Source organism: Eleginops maclovinus, chromosome 8 (genome assembly GCF_036324505.1).
Source record: "Eleginops maclovinus isolate JMC-PN-2008 ecotype Puerto Natales chromosome 8, JC_Emac_rtc_rv5, whole genome shotgun sequence".
NCBI classification, from domain to species: Eukaryota; Metazoa; Chordata; class Actinopteri; order Perciformes; family Eleginopidae; genus Eleginops; species Eleginops maclovinus.
The window spans coordinates 20,547,062-20,561,993 of record NC_086356.1 but is presented as its reverse complement, the minus strand read 5'-3'; the positions used below and the strand labels follow the sequence as shown (position 1 = coordinate 20,561,993).

At 46.7% G+C, this 14,932-nt stretch overlaps 2 protein-coding genes across 7 annotated transcripts in view; one reads left to right on the top strand and one right to left on the bottom strand.

Annotated features, from left to right (window-relative positions):
• sptan1 (spectrin alpha, non-erythrocytic 1) overlaps nt 1-2,706 on the top strand; it is a 34,793-nt gene extending 32,087 nt beyond the window's left edge. For all 5 annotated transcript variants that reach the window (XM_063889136.1, XM_063889135.1, XM_063889134.1 and 2 more), the window contains 6 exons: nt 532-586; nt 764-960; nt 1,486-1,539; nt 1,662-1,808; nt 2,054-2,201; nt 2,280-2,706. In XM_063889136.1, the coding sequence (XP_063745206.1) occupies nt 532-586; nt 764-960; nt 1,486-1,539; nt 1,662-1,808; nt 2,054-2,201; nt 2,280-2,405 (727 nt within the window). In that variant the 3' untranslated portion in view covers nt 2,406-2,706. The remainder of the gene's footprint in view (nt 1-531; nt 587-763; nt 961-1,485; nt 1,540-1,661; nt 1,809-2,053; nt 2,202-2,279) is intronic.
• dync2i2 (dynein 2 intermediate chain 2) lies at nt 413-14,851 on the bottom strand. 2 transcript variants are annotated; one of them, XM_063889137.1, is made up of 10 exons: nt 14,157-14,851; nt 13,930-14,019; nt 11,859-12,107; nt 11,569-11,678; nt 10,795-10,952; nt 9,738-9,847; nt 4,448-4,618; nt 3,859-4,091; nt 3,566-3,723; nt 413-3,014 (listed from the first exon to the last, which is right to left on the bottom strand). In XM_063889137.1, the coding sequence occupies exons 2-10, from the start codon at nt 14,005-14,007 to the stop codon at nt 2,776-2,778; spliced, it is 1,506 nt and encodes a 501-aa protein (XP_063745207.1). In that variant the 5' UTR covers nt 14,008-14,019; nt 14,157-14,851; the 3' UTR covers nt 413-2,775. The 2 variants fall into 2 exon arrangements, with proteins under 2 accessions (XP_063745207.1, XP_063745208.1); XM_063889138.1 differs by having other exon boundaries at nt 2,880-3,014; nt 3,551-3,723.
• Between the last annotated feature and the right edge of the window lie 81 nt (nt 14,852-14,932).

Below are 14,932 nucleotides of genomic sequence, written 5' to 3'. Positions count from 1 at the left end.
CACACACACACACACACACACACACACACACACACACACACACACACACACACACACACACACACACACACACACACACACACACACACACACACCAACCAGGCTGTCACCCTGTTTACGTTGTGTATTTCACAGATGGAGACTCTGAAAGATCGGCTTCCCCCCACTGTTCATACACACACCTTAAATATTATTTGGTCCTGTGGGGTCATTGTAGATCTAAGCATTTGTGCAGAACTTACTTCATATTCATGAACTAATGATAATGAGTGCAGTGTGTAGAGCTGCATGGTGTGGGTCACAGTAGGTCTGTGGCATGATGCAGCTCTGTGGCAGTTAAGACAGCACAGCAGCACATTTAAATGTCAGAAAGCAACAAATGCCAAATGATACACTCTAGAAGCAGCTTGTTTTATTTTCAGAAGTTAATTGTCGTCATGGTAGCAAACTAGTTTAGGTCTTTAAAGTTAATACCAACAGTGTGTCCGGCTCTGCTGCCTCTTCTCTGATGTCACTGTGTGTTGCCGGCAGGTCGTGTATGGTGGAAGAGTCTGGAACCCTGGAGTCCCAGCTGGAGGCCACCAAGGTGAGCCCCAATCACTGCTGCATGGTGTCATTCCCAGTATTCCCAGGACGTGCAGTCATGGACCAGGACTTCAGTTTGCTGGATTGGGAGCTGAGATAAAGGGTAAACCACATGTGGCACGTTTTGTTCATCTGTGTGTGTGTGTGTGTGTGTGTGTGTGTGTGTGTGTGTGCGCAGCGTAAGCACCAGGAGATCCGGGCCATGCGCAGCCAGCTGAAGAAGATCGAGGACCTGGGGGCAGCGATGGAGGAGGCGCTGATCCTGGACAACAAGTACACAGAGCACAGCACGGTGGGGCTGGCCCAGCAGTGGGACCAGCTGGACCAGCTGGGGATGAGGATGCAGCACAACCTGGAGCAGCAGATCCAGGCCAGGTACACACCCTTACCACACACTCTCCAGCTCAGTGGTGCTATGTTACTAAGTACATTTACTCTAGCACTGTACTTAAGTCCAATTTGGAGGTTTTTGTACTCCATTTAAGTATACTCATGTTATGCTACTTTATACTTTTATTGATTACACTTTGGAGTCCAATTTGTCCTTTTTTCCTCCATTATATATATATTTTTTACAAATTGAGTTGTTAGCAACTTTGCAGGTATGGATCTATAATACACAATATATATCCACCAATGAATCATTATGTATTATTATGGGTTAAGCTATTCAGCAGTATAGCCATTTAAATAATCCATGTGAGCATTTACATCAATGGATAATTAATAATTATAAAACAAAGAAATGATCTGTTTAAAGCTATTATTTTACTATTTCTAAGATGTTTTATTACTATATTTATTTAAGTAAAATATCTAGGTACTTATCCTCCTCTGCTGTTACCAAATGTAAAACAGCATCATGCTGCTGGAGCTCAAGTTCCTCCATCTTTGTTTCAGGAACACCACGGGAGTGACGGAGGAGGCTCTGAAGGAGTTCAGTATGATGTTCAAGTGAGTGACCTGACCAGGGTTCATTAGATCCAGGAACACTCTGATGAAATATGCCGTCTATGACAATATGTCTGGACCTGACAGTCTGTATCTGGTCTGATCCTCCTCCTGTTCCTCTGCAGGCACTTCGACAAGGAGAAGTCGGGCCGTCTGAACCACCAGGAGTTCAAGTCGTGTCTGCGCTCGCTGGGCTACGACCTGCCCATGGTGGAGGAGGGAGAGCCCGACCCGGAGTTTGAGGCCATACTCGACACTGTGGATCCCAACAGGTCAGGATCAGTGATGTGTGCACTACCTGTTACATGCTATACTTATTTTAATTTAAATATCGTTACTGGATGTGTCATTTGTAAATTGTAATTTGTGTAATTTCTGTTTTTATCTTTAATATTTGATGCATCCCTCTTCATTGATATGTAGCTATTTTTGGCTCTTTACTTTTGCTGTAACAATGTAAGTCTCCCCTCTGTGGGACGAGTCATTCAGATTCTAACAGAGGAATGTGTGTGTGCAGGGATGGCAACGTGTCACTGCAGGAGTACATGGCCTTCATGATCAGCCGAGAGACGGAGAACGTTAAGTCCAGTGAGGAGATAGAGAGCGCCTTCCGGGCGCTCAGCGTAGAAGCCAAACCCTACGTCACTAAAGAAGAGCTGTACCAGGTGGGATGTGTTCTGCTCTCTCTGTGGATCCGTGGGTGGGGGCTCCCTGCAGCTCTAACAGTCCCCTCTCTCTTTCAGAACCTGTCCAAGGAGCAGGCCGACTACTGCCTGTCACACATGAAGCCCTACCTGGACAGTAAGGGCCGCGAGCTGCCCACAGCCTTCGACTTCGTTGAATTCACCCGCTCGCTCTTCGTCAACTGATCCCCGCCCCCCAGGGACCGATCGGGATGCGTTTTCCCACACACTTCAACACGAACACGGCTGATACTGCATGACTGTGGCACTAGGAATACTCACTATAACAACTGTCAGTCCTCTATTTATCTGCTCTCCTTTAACTCGGTGTGCTTCTCATAGCATAGTGGATCCGTCTACATTTGAATGTGATTGTTTTTAGCTGATTTAGCTTGTGCTTTCGATGAACCTTATAGTCAAACTAATGTTGTCCGTAACACCAACAACTGCAGTGTGCTTTAATAAACGCTACTGGTTAGAACTGGAATCCTCCTCCTGTTTTTATTTCCTTTTTTGTCTTGAAGACAGTTCATATACATCAGTCCAATGCAGCGTGTTATTCTGCCACCTGATTGGCTATCTGCTCCAGCTGGATACTCTCTCGGGGGCCCTGCTCCGTCAGATCGTGGCTCAGCTGCCAGATGCCCATGCTCCCGTCTGTCCTCCCCACAGCCAGCAGGTGGGGGTTCCGATGGTTGAAGGCCAGACAGCTTGCAGCTTGGTCTGCCCCCCCATGCTCGATGATGGCTGCCGGCCTCAGGGACCTGCGGCCCAGGTCGAATATCTGCACCTCACCTGAGAGACAGACAGAGACTGGGAGCTCTGATTAACTGTTTAATCACAAGATGAATATCATCCTACATTCTACCTTTAGTCACATATACTGTAGCAGAGCAATAACAGGCTGGCTCATACTCAACTTTTATCAGAGTCTATTTCCTGATCTGATGAGTAAATCAAGTTTTGTAAACTAAGTAGATTTACTCAAGTACTGTACTTAAGTACAATTTTGAAATACTTTGTATTCTACTCCACTACTACTCAGAGGTAAATGGTGTACTTTTACTCCACTACATGTATTTAATCCCTTTAGTTACTTTTCAGATCAGGATTAATGATGGTAAATATAATCAGCCCTTAAATCAGACTTTAGTTCACCTGGAGTAAATCCAGCAGCTATCCTGCAGTATACAAAACCATTCAAACTAGCTGCACCTTTACCAGCTCTGAGAACACTTTAATGATCAATCATTATAAAACATATCAGAGATATTATTCTGAAATGGACCCATCAAACAATGAGAATACTGCCCCCCCTGTTTTGAACCTACATTAGTGTTCTGTACCTTGTCCGGTGGCTGCTGCAAACACCAGAGGTCTGGTCGGAGACCACTGCACCTGAAACACGTAGGAGTGCGAGACCCTGAGAGACAACAGCGGGGGGGCCTGCAGCAGGGAGTGGAGGTTGGCCAGGCCGTCAGTCCCTGCACTCACAAACAGGTTCCTGCAGACAGCGTACACACACACACACACACACACACACTCAGGTCAGCACTGAGTCACCACAGTATCTGTAAAACATTGATCACTTCTGACATGATGGTGTGTTTCGGGGGGGGGGGGGTGGTGGAGCTGGGACCTGTGGAAGGGGGAGCAGTGTATGGAGTGGACAGGGCCGCTGCGGTGCTTGAACAGGAAGACAGCGGGGGCCTTCAGGGTCACACTCTGGCCTTCGGAGGGCACAGCGGCGGGCTTCTGGGATGAAAAGGAGCACCTGAGCAGCAGCCCCCCCTCAGAGCCCACCAGGAACGTGTCTGGGTCCCAGGGGGACAGAGCCAGGGAGGTGATCCCCACAGTGCTGCTGCCCCGGGCCTGGGGACACAAGGAGCCCTGTTACTCTCTGCAGATCACAGGGGGGGGTTGGGAATAACTTGAAAATAATAACTCTGGGATGGTGTGAGCTTTATTCCTTCATATCTGTGCTGTGTAAAATGCCAACACTTAATTTAAACATGCATTAACCAAAGATTTATATTTATTGAAATAAATGACTTCACGTTCCCATTAACAGCAATCCTTTTATGTGCCCATTTCTTCAGTGTGAGCTAGCTATAATACGGAGGGGAGTGTCTCCTGTTGCTGCAGCTTCAAAAGAATTCTTATATTGCTGGATCTGATAGAAGCATACGTTAGTTGAACAGCTGAGTTTTTCTGACTCTGAGGCTCACCTTGAAGCTGCTGTCGCTGCTGTGTGGAAGCTGCTGTGGCACTAAGGCATAGGCAGCGCTCAGAACAAACCGGGCCTGCTCCCAGTCCACCATCCACAGCAGCACCCGTCCTGCTGAGCCCGCGCTGAGAACCCCAAACTCCCCTTTCTTCTGCAGGGGCACCCAGGCTACCTACACACACACACACACGCACGCACACACACACACACACACACACACAGATATTAATAAAAGTCATTTCCAATGGGGCCAGACTAAGATTGGTTCAAAAGACCTCATGACAAACAAACATGAAAGCGAGGATACCCGGCCTGGAGGAAGCCCGGGGTCCCCTTCTGGAGCCAGGCCCAGAAGGAGGACTTGTCAGCGAGCGTCTGGTGGCCGGGCTTGCCATGGAGCCCGGCCGGGCACAGCCCGAAAAAGCAACGTGGGCAACACCTCCGCTTCCCCGTCCCGCGGGCCCACCACCTACGGGAAACAACGATGGGGTCGGGTGCGCTGCCAGAAGGGTGGCAGTGAAAGCAGAGGGTCTCGACGGACCAGACTCGGGAGACAGAAGCTAGCTTTGGGGACGTGGAATGTCACCTCTCTGGGGGGGAACGAGCCGGAGCTTGTGCAGGAGGTGGAGCGTTACCAGTTGGATCTGGTGGGGCTCACCTCTACGCACAGCGTCGGCTCTGGAACCTTACTTCTGGATAGGGGTTGGACTCTATTCTTCTCCGGAGTTGCCCAAGGTGTGAGGCGCCGAGCGGGTGTGGGGATACTCACAAGCCCCCGGTTGAGTGCCGCTTTGTTGGAGTTTACCCCAGTGGACGAGAGGGTCGCCTCCCTACGCCTGCGGGTCATGGGGGGGAAAACTCTGACTGTTGTGTGTGCTTATGCACACACAACAGTCCTCCTTGGAGACCCTGATAGAAGTCCTGTATGGGGCTCCTGAAGGGGACTCCTTAGTCTTGCTGGGAGACTTCAACGCACACGTGGGCAATGAAGGAGACACTTGGAGGGGCGTGATTGGGAGGAACGGACCCCCTGATCTGAACCGGAGTGGTGGTTTGTTACTGGACTTCTGTGCTAGTCATGGATTGGCCATACCAAACACCATGTTCGAACATAAGGATGCTCATAAGTGTACGTGGTACCAGAGCACCCTAGGCAGAAGATCCATGATCGATTTTGTTATCGCATCATCGGACCTGAGGCCGCATGTTTTGGACACTCTGAAGAGAGGGGCGGAGTTGTCAACTGATCACCATCTGGTGGTGAGTTGGGTTGAGTGGCGGGGGAAGCCTCTGGACAGACCTGGTAAGCCCAAACGTGTAGTGCGGGTGAACTGGGAACGTCTGGAGGAGTCCCAAGTCCAGGAGGCTTTCAATTCACACCTCCGGCGGAGCTTTTCAGGCATCCCTGTGGAGGCTGGGGACATTGAACCAGAGTGGGCGGTATTCAAAGCCTCCATTGCCAAAGCTGCGGCGGGGAGCTGTGGTCTCAAAGTCTTAGGTGCCTCAAGGGGCGGTAACCCTCGAACCTCCTGGTGGACACCGGTGGTCAGGGTAGCCGTCCGACTGAAGAAGGAGGCCTTTCGGGATATGTTATCCCTGGGTACTCCTGACGCAGTTGCAAGGTATCGACGAGCCCGAAGGGCAGCAGCCTCAGCCGTGGCCGAGGCAAAGCAGCGGGTGTGGGAGAAGTTCGGAGAAGCCATGGAGAAGGACTTTCGTCGGCACCAAAGTTGTTCTGGAAAACCGTCCGACACCTCAGGAGGGGGAAGCAGGGAACCATCCAAGCTGTGTACAGTAAGGATGGGACGCTGTTGACCTCAACTGATAGTGTGTTAGGGCGGTGGAAGGAACACTTTGAGGAACTCCTGAATCCGACAACTCCGCCCTCCATGTTAGAGGCGGAGCTGGAGTAAAAAGCGTTATCAGAGGGTGTGTGCCAATTACAGAGGCATCACATTACTCAGCCTGCCCGGGAAAGTTTACTCTAAGGCAGTGGTACTCAACCTTGTCCTAATCAGGAGCCACAATCCAAAAACGCTCCTTTCCTCCCTGAAAGCATTATGCAGTTGAGAATATGGATAATAGTAATATGTTACTAAGGAATGAAAAGCATAATGTACAGTGCAATAACTGATTTATTATTTTCAATGCAACCACAAAACACACATTGCTACAGCAACAGATAACAGACAGCATGTTTACTGATCATCACAGTCCATATAACAGCAGATTATAGACAGCAGGGGTTGTCAGAAGAGTAATGTTGTACTTACTTCACACTCAATGTGAATTCTGACACTCCTTCTGCCGCACAAGTGATTTGAAGTCGGGCTCTGCGCTGGAAACGGCGATCCGAAGGGCCTCTGTTGTGTGCTGCAGACTCAATCTGTTTCGGTTGCAACAGACAGCACCCACTCTTTATCATCCAAAAAGGAAAATCGGGAAGTCTCCTCTTGGCCGACAAAGAAGGATTTCATGGGTTCAAGCAGGTCCATGAAATGTGCAAGCATACGTCCTTTAGACAGCCATCTGATCTCGGTGTGTAACACCAAATCTCCATAGTGAGTGTTAAACTCCTCACACAGCAGTTTAAAACTTAGGTGGTTTCTTGATTTAGGTGGCCCTGATATAATTAACCACTTCGATTACATTTGCCATCACTTCATTCAGACATTTGAACTTAGCAAACAAGGCTTGTTGATGCACAATACAATGGTATGAGAAAATACCCTCAGCAGCAACCCCGCCGTTTTTCAGCGTTTCTTTCAACAAAGCCACGGCTCCGTTCCTCTTACCAAGCATCGCCGGTGCGCCATCTGTTGTGAATGCTGTGATTTTTTCTGGTCCAATGTTAAACTTTTCTAATGTTTCCAGCACAGCGTTTTTTATTTCAATGCCCGTTGTTCCATTTTCCAGTGAAACCATGTCAAGCAGTTCTTCTGTAATGTCAAACTTACTGTTGATGGCTCGGATAAAGATGAGTAATTGTGGCGTGTCATTGATATCCAAGCTTTCGTCCATTGCAAGGCTGACAAACTCAGCGGATGACAGTTTGTCCTTAGGAGTATGTGTAATGTTCTCTGAAATGTTTGATGCCCTCCTAGCTACAGTAGAATCCGACAGTTGAATTTTTTTTGCCTCTCGTTCCAGGTCTTTTTTCTCAGGAAACAACGTTGAACAAGCCAGCAGTATGCAATCCTTCACCATTTCTCCATCAGTATATGGCTTCATCTGTTTCATCAGTTCATGTGTGATTTTGTAGGATGCCTCTGTCGCTCTTTCACTCGTATTAGTGTGGAATACGTTTTTTTGAGCAGTTCGGTTCTGTTTGATTCTCGCCAGCTTTTCCGCCCTCAGCTCGCCACCTTTCGGAAAGTCGGTGCTGAACTTCTGGTGTTTTGTGTCGTGATGGCGCTGCAAATTGGACCTTTTAAATTGTGAAATGACGTTGTCACAAAGCAGGCAGATGCATTTTCCCGAACCGGTGGAGACGAAGAAAAACTCGAGTTCCCAGTCCTCTTTAAATGTTCGATATTCCTCTTCATATTTTCTTTTCCTATATTCCTTTGCCATTTTTGCGTAGTGCTGTATGCTAGTTTTCCCAGTGTGACGGAGCAATTATCTCGCGCACCTGCAATCAGAGCGGGAAACCTGAAATCATTTGTGATTGGTTGTTCAGAGGGATGGGGGGGGGGGGGGCGGCTTAATAGACATGACTTGTGAGTGATAATGAAATGTTGATGAATTCTGCTGACAATGTTTTTGTTTTTCGTTTTTTAAAGATTTTTTAGATTTTTTTTTTGTGGGACTTAAAAGAGCCACAACTAGTCTTAAAGGAGCCGCGGGTTGAGTATCGCTGCTCTAAAGTGCTGGAAAAGAGGGTCCGGCCGATTGTAGAACCTCAGATTGAAGAGGAACAATGCGGTTTTCGTCCTGGTCGTGGAACGACGGACCAGCTTTTCACTCTCGCAAGGATCCTGGAGGGGGCCTGGGAGTATGCTCATCCGGTCTACATGTGCTTTGTGGATTTGGAGAAGGCGTATGACCGGGTTCCCAGGGAGATACTGTGGGAGGTGCTGCGGGAGTATGGGGTCAGGGGGTCTCTACTCAGGACCATCCAATCTCTGTACTCTCAAAGCGAGAGCTGTGTCCGGGTCCTCGGCAGCACGTCGGACCGATTTCCGGTGAGGGTTGGCCTCCGCCAGGGCTGCGCTTTGTCACCAATCCTGTTTGTGATATTCATGGACAGGATTTCGAGGCGTAGTCGTGGGGGAGGGGGTCTGCAGTTCGGTGGGCTAAGGATTGCACCACTGCTTTTTGCAGATGATGTGGTCCTAATGGCTTCATCGGTCTGTGACCTTCAGCACTCACTAGATCGGTTCGCGGCCGAGTGTGAAGTGGCTGGGATGAGGATCAGCACCTCCAAATCTGAGGCCATGGTTCTCAGTAGGAAACCGATGGACTGTCCACTACGGGTAGGGAATGAAGCCTTACTTAGTGAAGGAGTTCAAGTATCTCGGGGTCTTGTTCTCGAGTGAGGGAACAATGGGAGATGGGCCGGAGAATCGGAGCAGCGGGAGCGGTACTGCAGTCGCTTTACCGCACCACTGTGACAAAAAGAGAGCTGAGCCAGAAGGCAAAGCTCTCTGTCTACCGGGCCATCTTCGTTCCTACCCTCACCTATGGTCATGAAGGATGGGTCATGACCGAAAGAACGAGATCGCGGATACAAGCGGCCGAAATGGGATTTCTCCGCAGGGTGGCTGGCATCTCCCTTAGGGATAAGGTGAGAAGTTCAGTCATCCGGGAGGGACTCGGAGTAGAACCGCTGCTCCTTCGCGTTGAAAGGAGCCAGTTGAGGTGGTTCGGGCACCTAGTGAGGATGCAACCTGGGCGCCTCCCTAGGGAGGTGTTCCAGGCACGTCCACCTGGGAAGAGACTGAGGGGTAGACCTAGGACCAGGTGGAGGGATTATATCTCTTCGCTGGCCTGGGAGCGTATTGGAATCCCCCAGTCAGAGCTGGTTGATGTGGCCAGGGAATGGAAAGTTTGGGGCTCTCTGCTGGAGCTGTTACCTCCGCGACCCTGACGGAAAGGCGGGAGAAGATGGATGGATGGATTTCCAATGTCAGCAGTTTCAGACTGCAGCTGTGCTGAAGCCTCTCAGAACAAATATCAGGACTCTAGCCCTGTCCTCTGGTATCAAACAACAAACCTCTGGTACCAAAGATTGAGCTCACACAGTGTGTGTGCGTGTGTGTGTGTGTGTGAGTGTGAGAGTGTGTACTAACTTGATACACAGGCTCTCTGTGGCTGTCTACTGACATCCCAGTTTGGACCAGCACTGGGTCCAGAGTCCGGCTGGTGTCCCAGACCAGCACCTCTCCACTGTACAGGGCCCCTACACACACACGCACACGCACACACACACACACACACACACACACACACACACACACACACACACACACACACACACACACACACACACACACACACACACACACACACACACACACACACACACACACACACACACACACACACACACACTTTCTTTAGTTCTCATTGACGGTTCATACAACCGTGTGTTTACCCCAGGTAATTGACCAATTCAAATATGTTACACAATAAAATCAGCTCTTCGGTTATGTATCTGATGGGAGTGCATCTTGGGATAATGCTGAGTCATGATGTAAACCAATGTTCCAATTATTTCGTCACCACATGACCAAGCACAAATGCCAATAAGGACATTTCTATGAAAGTGGACATAAGTTGTGTTCCTCCCTTGCCCATGCTACACCCTCCCACATAGGTTCAGTAGCACCAGCTGTTTTTCTGTGATTTTCCTGACTACATAGCAAGCCAAAAATACACAGTTTCTGAGGCAGTGAAAACATGTAAACTATAGTGGAATAAGGAAAACCACACCATCATGATATCCAGTTGTGTACTCTGCTTTGAATTCATCTGCATCTGATCTCAGTTGGTATAAATTGTTTAGTTTTTGGACAAATAAAATCTCCTCTCTTCACCAGCTAAACATCATTTTCATAAATGAAAAAAAGACTGCATTCACACAGAACTTTTCAACACTTAGTGACCATTCTGAACATTTCACAACTAAAGCCACACAAAGTTACGCTGAGGCTAACATTCAAGCTGCCAGCTGCTCATCAGGAGCAATGATCCTGCTCACACACACTCTCACACTAATGGCTAGGAGCAGGGCCGAGGTTCTGACCACCGACTCTCAATTGGAAGAGGACTGCTTTCTCTGCTGAGCCCCATGAAGCTTTGTTGAAAGCGTGATATGTATGACAGTCTGGTTCAGACTGTGTGTACCTGCAATGAGGGCGGGCTGCTCGGGGTGGTAGCACAGAGCGGTGACGGCTGTGGGAACATCTATCACCAGATCAGCCTGTTTGGGGTTCAGGCTGCGGCGCTCCAGGTTCCACGTACACACACACGACCTCTCAGTGCTCCAGTCTCCATCGTCAATCCTGACCAACAAAAACACACACGTCAACCAAACTGAGCAACACAAATGACAACAGAAAAACACTCCTGTTTCCTGAAAGTAAGACACTCTAGTGAGATGCGAGACACACAGGTGTGTCAACAATTCAATTCAAATAGCTTTATTGGGATGAACATAATGAAACACAGCATTTCCAAAGCTTTGTACAATACGGACATGTATACATAACCATTTGAACAAAAACAAGAATAACAGTTTTCCTCTACAAGTAAAAGACTATACTTTTAAACTAGAAATGCATTAAGTAATTTTTAAAAATCATATAAAACATGAGACAAACTGTCCTCCCAGAATGCAGCTTTCTTCCATTTCCATGAGTATATATTTCTTTGTGTTTTTCAAATAATTGAGGACTTATTATATGATTTTGGGGAGAATTATTTCCAGACAGGTTTGAAGTTTTGGGTATTACGTACGTATGAGGAAGGGCTGCCCTGTTTCCACAGCAGTTCACCACACTGTGGCAGCCATGTGTTCTTATATCTGCCTGGTTCTATGGCTAGACTGTGAGCAGTCTGTATTTTGTCAACATGTGAACAACAACAATATATATCCAAATACATAAATATATAACATACCGACCGTAGGCACAGGCAATAACTGAACCTGTGCAGTTCCAGGAAACACTGGTTACATGAAGACCTCTCTCTTGTGCGCAGGGATGTTGAAGGAAATGGAGGCATGAAACCTGCAAACATGAAGAACAGGGTCATACAAAGAAGATTAACCCCACCTTGTGTCCAAAAAGACATGCTTGAAAATATTCAAAGGTAAAGTCCTCAGGAACATCAGATTCTCCTTTGGCTGGTGGGCCGTCCCCTTCCTATGAAATTAACACACATAGGGTTTGCTCAGGGCTCCTACTCACTTGCTGACTGTGATCCTCCCAGTTCACCTGGAACTCATCAAAGGCGTGACTCTTGGAATTTCTGACTAGCTCTCTAACGACAGTGTCCTCCACCCGCTGCAGGAAGTGCTCCAGGCCGGGCAGCTCCAGCCCGGCCTGGAGAGGCAGCTCCTTCTGAGGCTGTGTCTCTGTCTGGGTGGAGCAGGTGGAGGAGGACCCCGCCTGCACCTGCGCCTCAGCTCTGTGCACGGCTCGAGTCTGACAGCCTCTCTGAAATGCCAACAAAATACGATGTTAATCATAGAGTAATGTCAATAGCAACTTTTGGCCCCGCAAGTTATTACGTATAGACATTAATGTGAGTCTGATAAATTCATTTAACACATCATATTCCAGAGCCATTTTGCCTTTTACTGCCAACAAATAAAGTTTGTCTGGAGCCCCTAAACATATTTGATAACAGAGCTAATACACAGTTATACATAGTTACACTAATCATACAAATGTACTTAAAGATAAATAATTAAGAAAAAAGTCTATTGCTATTTGTACCTGTATAACAAAAGAAGCAGTGCTGTGCTGTTCTGGAAATGTCTTTCTAGATTTTCAAATGGTTTCTGCTTATTTCTCACAATATGTCAAGCATACAGGTCAGCCAGCATTGTTGGTAGTAAAAGCAAAGGATTCTATATGCAGGATTAAACTTATTCTAAGTTACTTTTATTTTCTTGGATTTATCCATATTTAGTTTTCCGTGGCCGAACTGTCGCCTCCAGGGAAGAGGGGACAGCACATCAAAGTTGACATAATATCAAAGTTTGTTTTTATTTTAGTGTGGCAGTATCATCTCAAACTTCAAGATAGAAGGTCATCCTTTGAAGAAATTCTCGAGAAAATAAAAAAAATATCCATTATTTATTTGCAATAGCCCACCCCTGGCCTAGAGTAACAAGTTGTTTTGGGGAAACCTCTTTCATGTTGTGCATGGTGGCTGAAGAAGTAACTTCCCCCTCAGACTATTTCTGAGCAACACCTGGACCTTACATGTCAGCTTGCCAATGCTAACTACTGTGAGTTCAATCTGTACATTTCTAGAATACATTAAGTTTTCAGAAAGGCATTCAACAGCCACCATGTACAGTGTGCGTGATGCTAACAGACACAGTGTGTGATAATAACAGACACAGTGTGTGAGTGATGCTAACAGACACACAGTGTGTGATAATAACAGACACAGTGTGTGATAATAACAGACACACAGTGTGAGTGATGCTAACAGACACACAGTGAGTGATGCTAACAGACACACAGTGAGTGATGCTAACAGACACACAGTGTGTGATAATAACAGACACAGTGTGAGTGATAATAACAAACACACCGTGTGCGTGATGATAACAGACACACAGTGTGAGTGATGCTAACAGACACACAGTGTGTGATAATAACAGACACACAGTGTGTGATAATAACAGACACACAGTGTGGTGATGCTAACAGACACACAGTGTGAGTGATGCTTACAGACACACAGTGTGAGTGATGCTAACAGACACACAGTGTGAGTGATTTTTACAGACACACAGTGTGAGTGATGCTAACAGACACAGTGTGTGATATTAACAGACACACAGTGTGAGTGATTCTTACAGACACAGTGTGTGTGTGATGCTAACAGACACACAGTGTGGATGACGCTAACAGACACACAGTGTGTGTGATGCTAACAGACACACAGTGGGAGTGATTTTTACAGACACACAGTGTGAGTGATGCTAACAGACACAGTGTGTGATATTAACAGACACACAGAGTGAGTGATTCTTACAGACACAGTGTGTGATGCTAACAGACACACAGTGTGGATGACGCTAACAGACACAGTGTGTGTGATGCTAACAGACACACAGTGTGAGTGATAATAACAGACACAGTGTGTGATGCTAACAGACACACAGTGTGAGTGATAATAACAGACACACAGTGTGAGTGATAATAACAGACACAGTGTGTGTGATGCTAACAGACACACAGTGTGGATGACGCTAACAGACACACAGTGTGAGTGATGCTAACAGGCACTCAGACATACCGACTCCTGCGCGGACTGCTGGGATATCCTCCACTGAGACTGCACACTCACTGAGTCCAGGGCTTCGTCCGTAAACATACTAGTGATTAGCTAAAAAACATTTAAACCATTAACATTAACTACCATATGTATGAAGTGCATGCACTCATGCCGGTAAAACAGAATAGCACTTTTCTCAACATCCGGCAGCTAAACGCTCGAGACAATTTCCACAAAACTAGCGTTACCTTGGTTACCGAGAGATTGTCGAGTCAAGAGAGAAATCCCACATCCACTTCCGCTTTTCTCCTCGAAAAAAGGTTGTCCCATATTGGCATTTTTATATGGAATAATCGACGTATTATATTTTATCTAGACATAACAAAAACATCAAGTCAACCCTTCACGATTATATATGTTCAAAACACTCCACCAAGCTGTAGTAAACTGTAAGTTTAAAATACTGTCAATAAAATAGAAAGTGTCTCTACTTCCGGTAAAGTCCCGCCTGATCAAACTTTGGTCTTCCTGAATATAAAGTCAAACATGTGAACACAAGAGTTCAGTTTATCTGTCAAAGGCTGTATTTTTAATACATTTGCATATGTCCTGTGTGTATGTATAGTAAACAAAGTTATAACATGTTCCCCTAGTCCATGTTTTTCAAGAACACACAAGGTGATCAATACTTGTGATGGTCCTATTTCTTTTTTTGATAAATTGTTTTTGTAGATTTCATTCTCCATGTACTCTCTTGTAAGGTCAGTAGTCCTGTTGTGCAGTAAGGTAAGATCTACATGTGTTATTTATACTCACCTCCACAGCCTGTTGCTATCCTGTCAACAGCATAGTGCACCTCTTAAGCATGACCTGTTTTTCCAGATATAATACTCTACAATGGAACTCTGTAGAATAACATTTATCATGTCTGAATAGATTTTGTTCTCTATACTGTATCCTACTAAACGTCGATATTTGGACAGCAACACAACCCCTGATGTCAATCTAAATTAAGCAGTTGTAT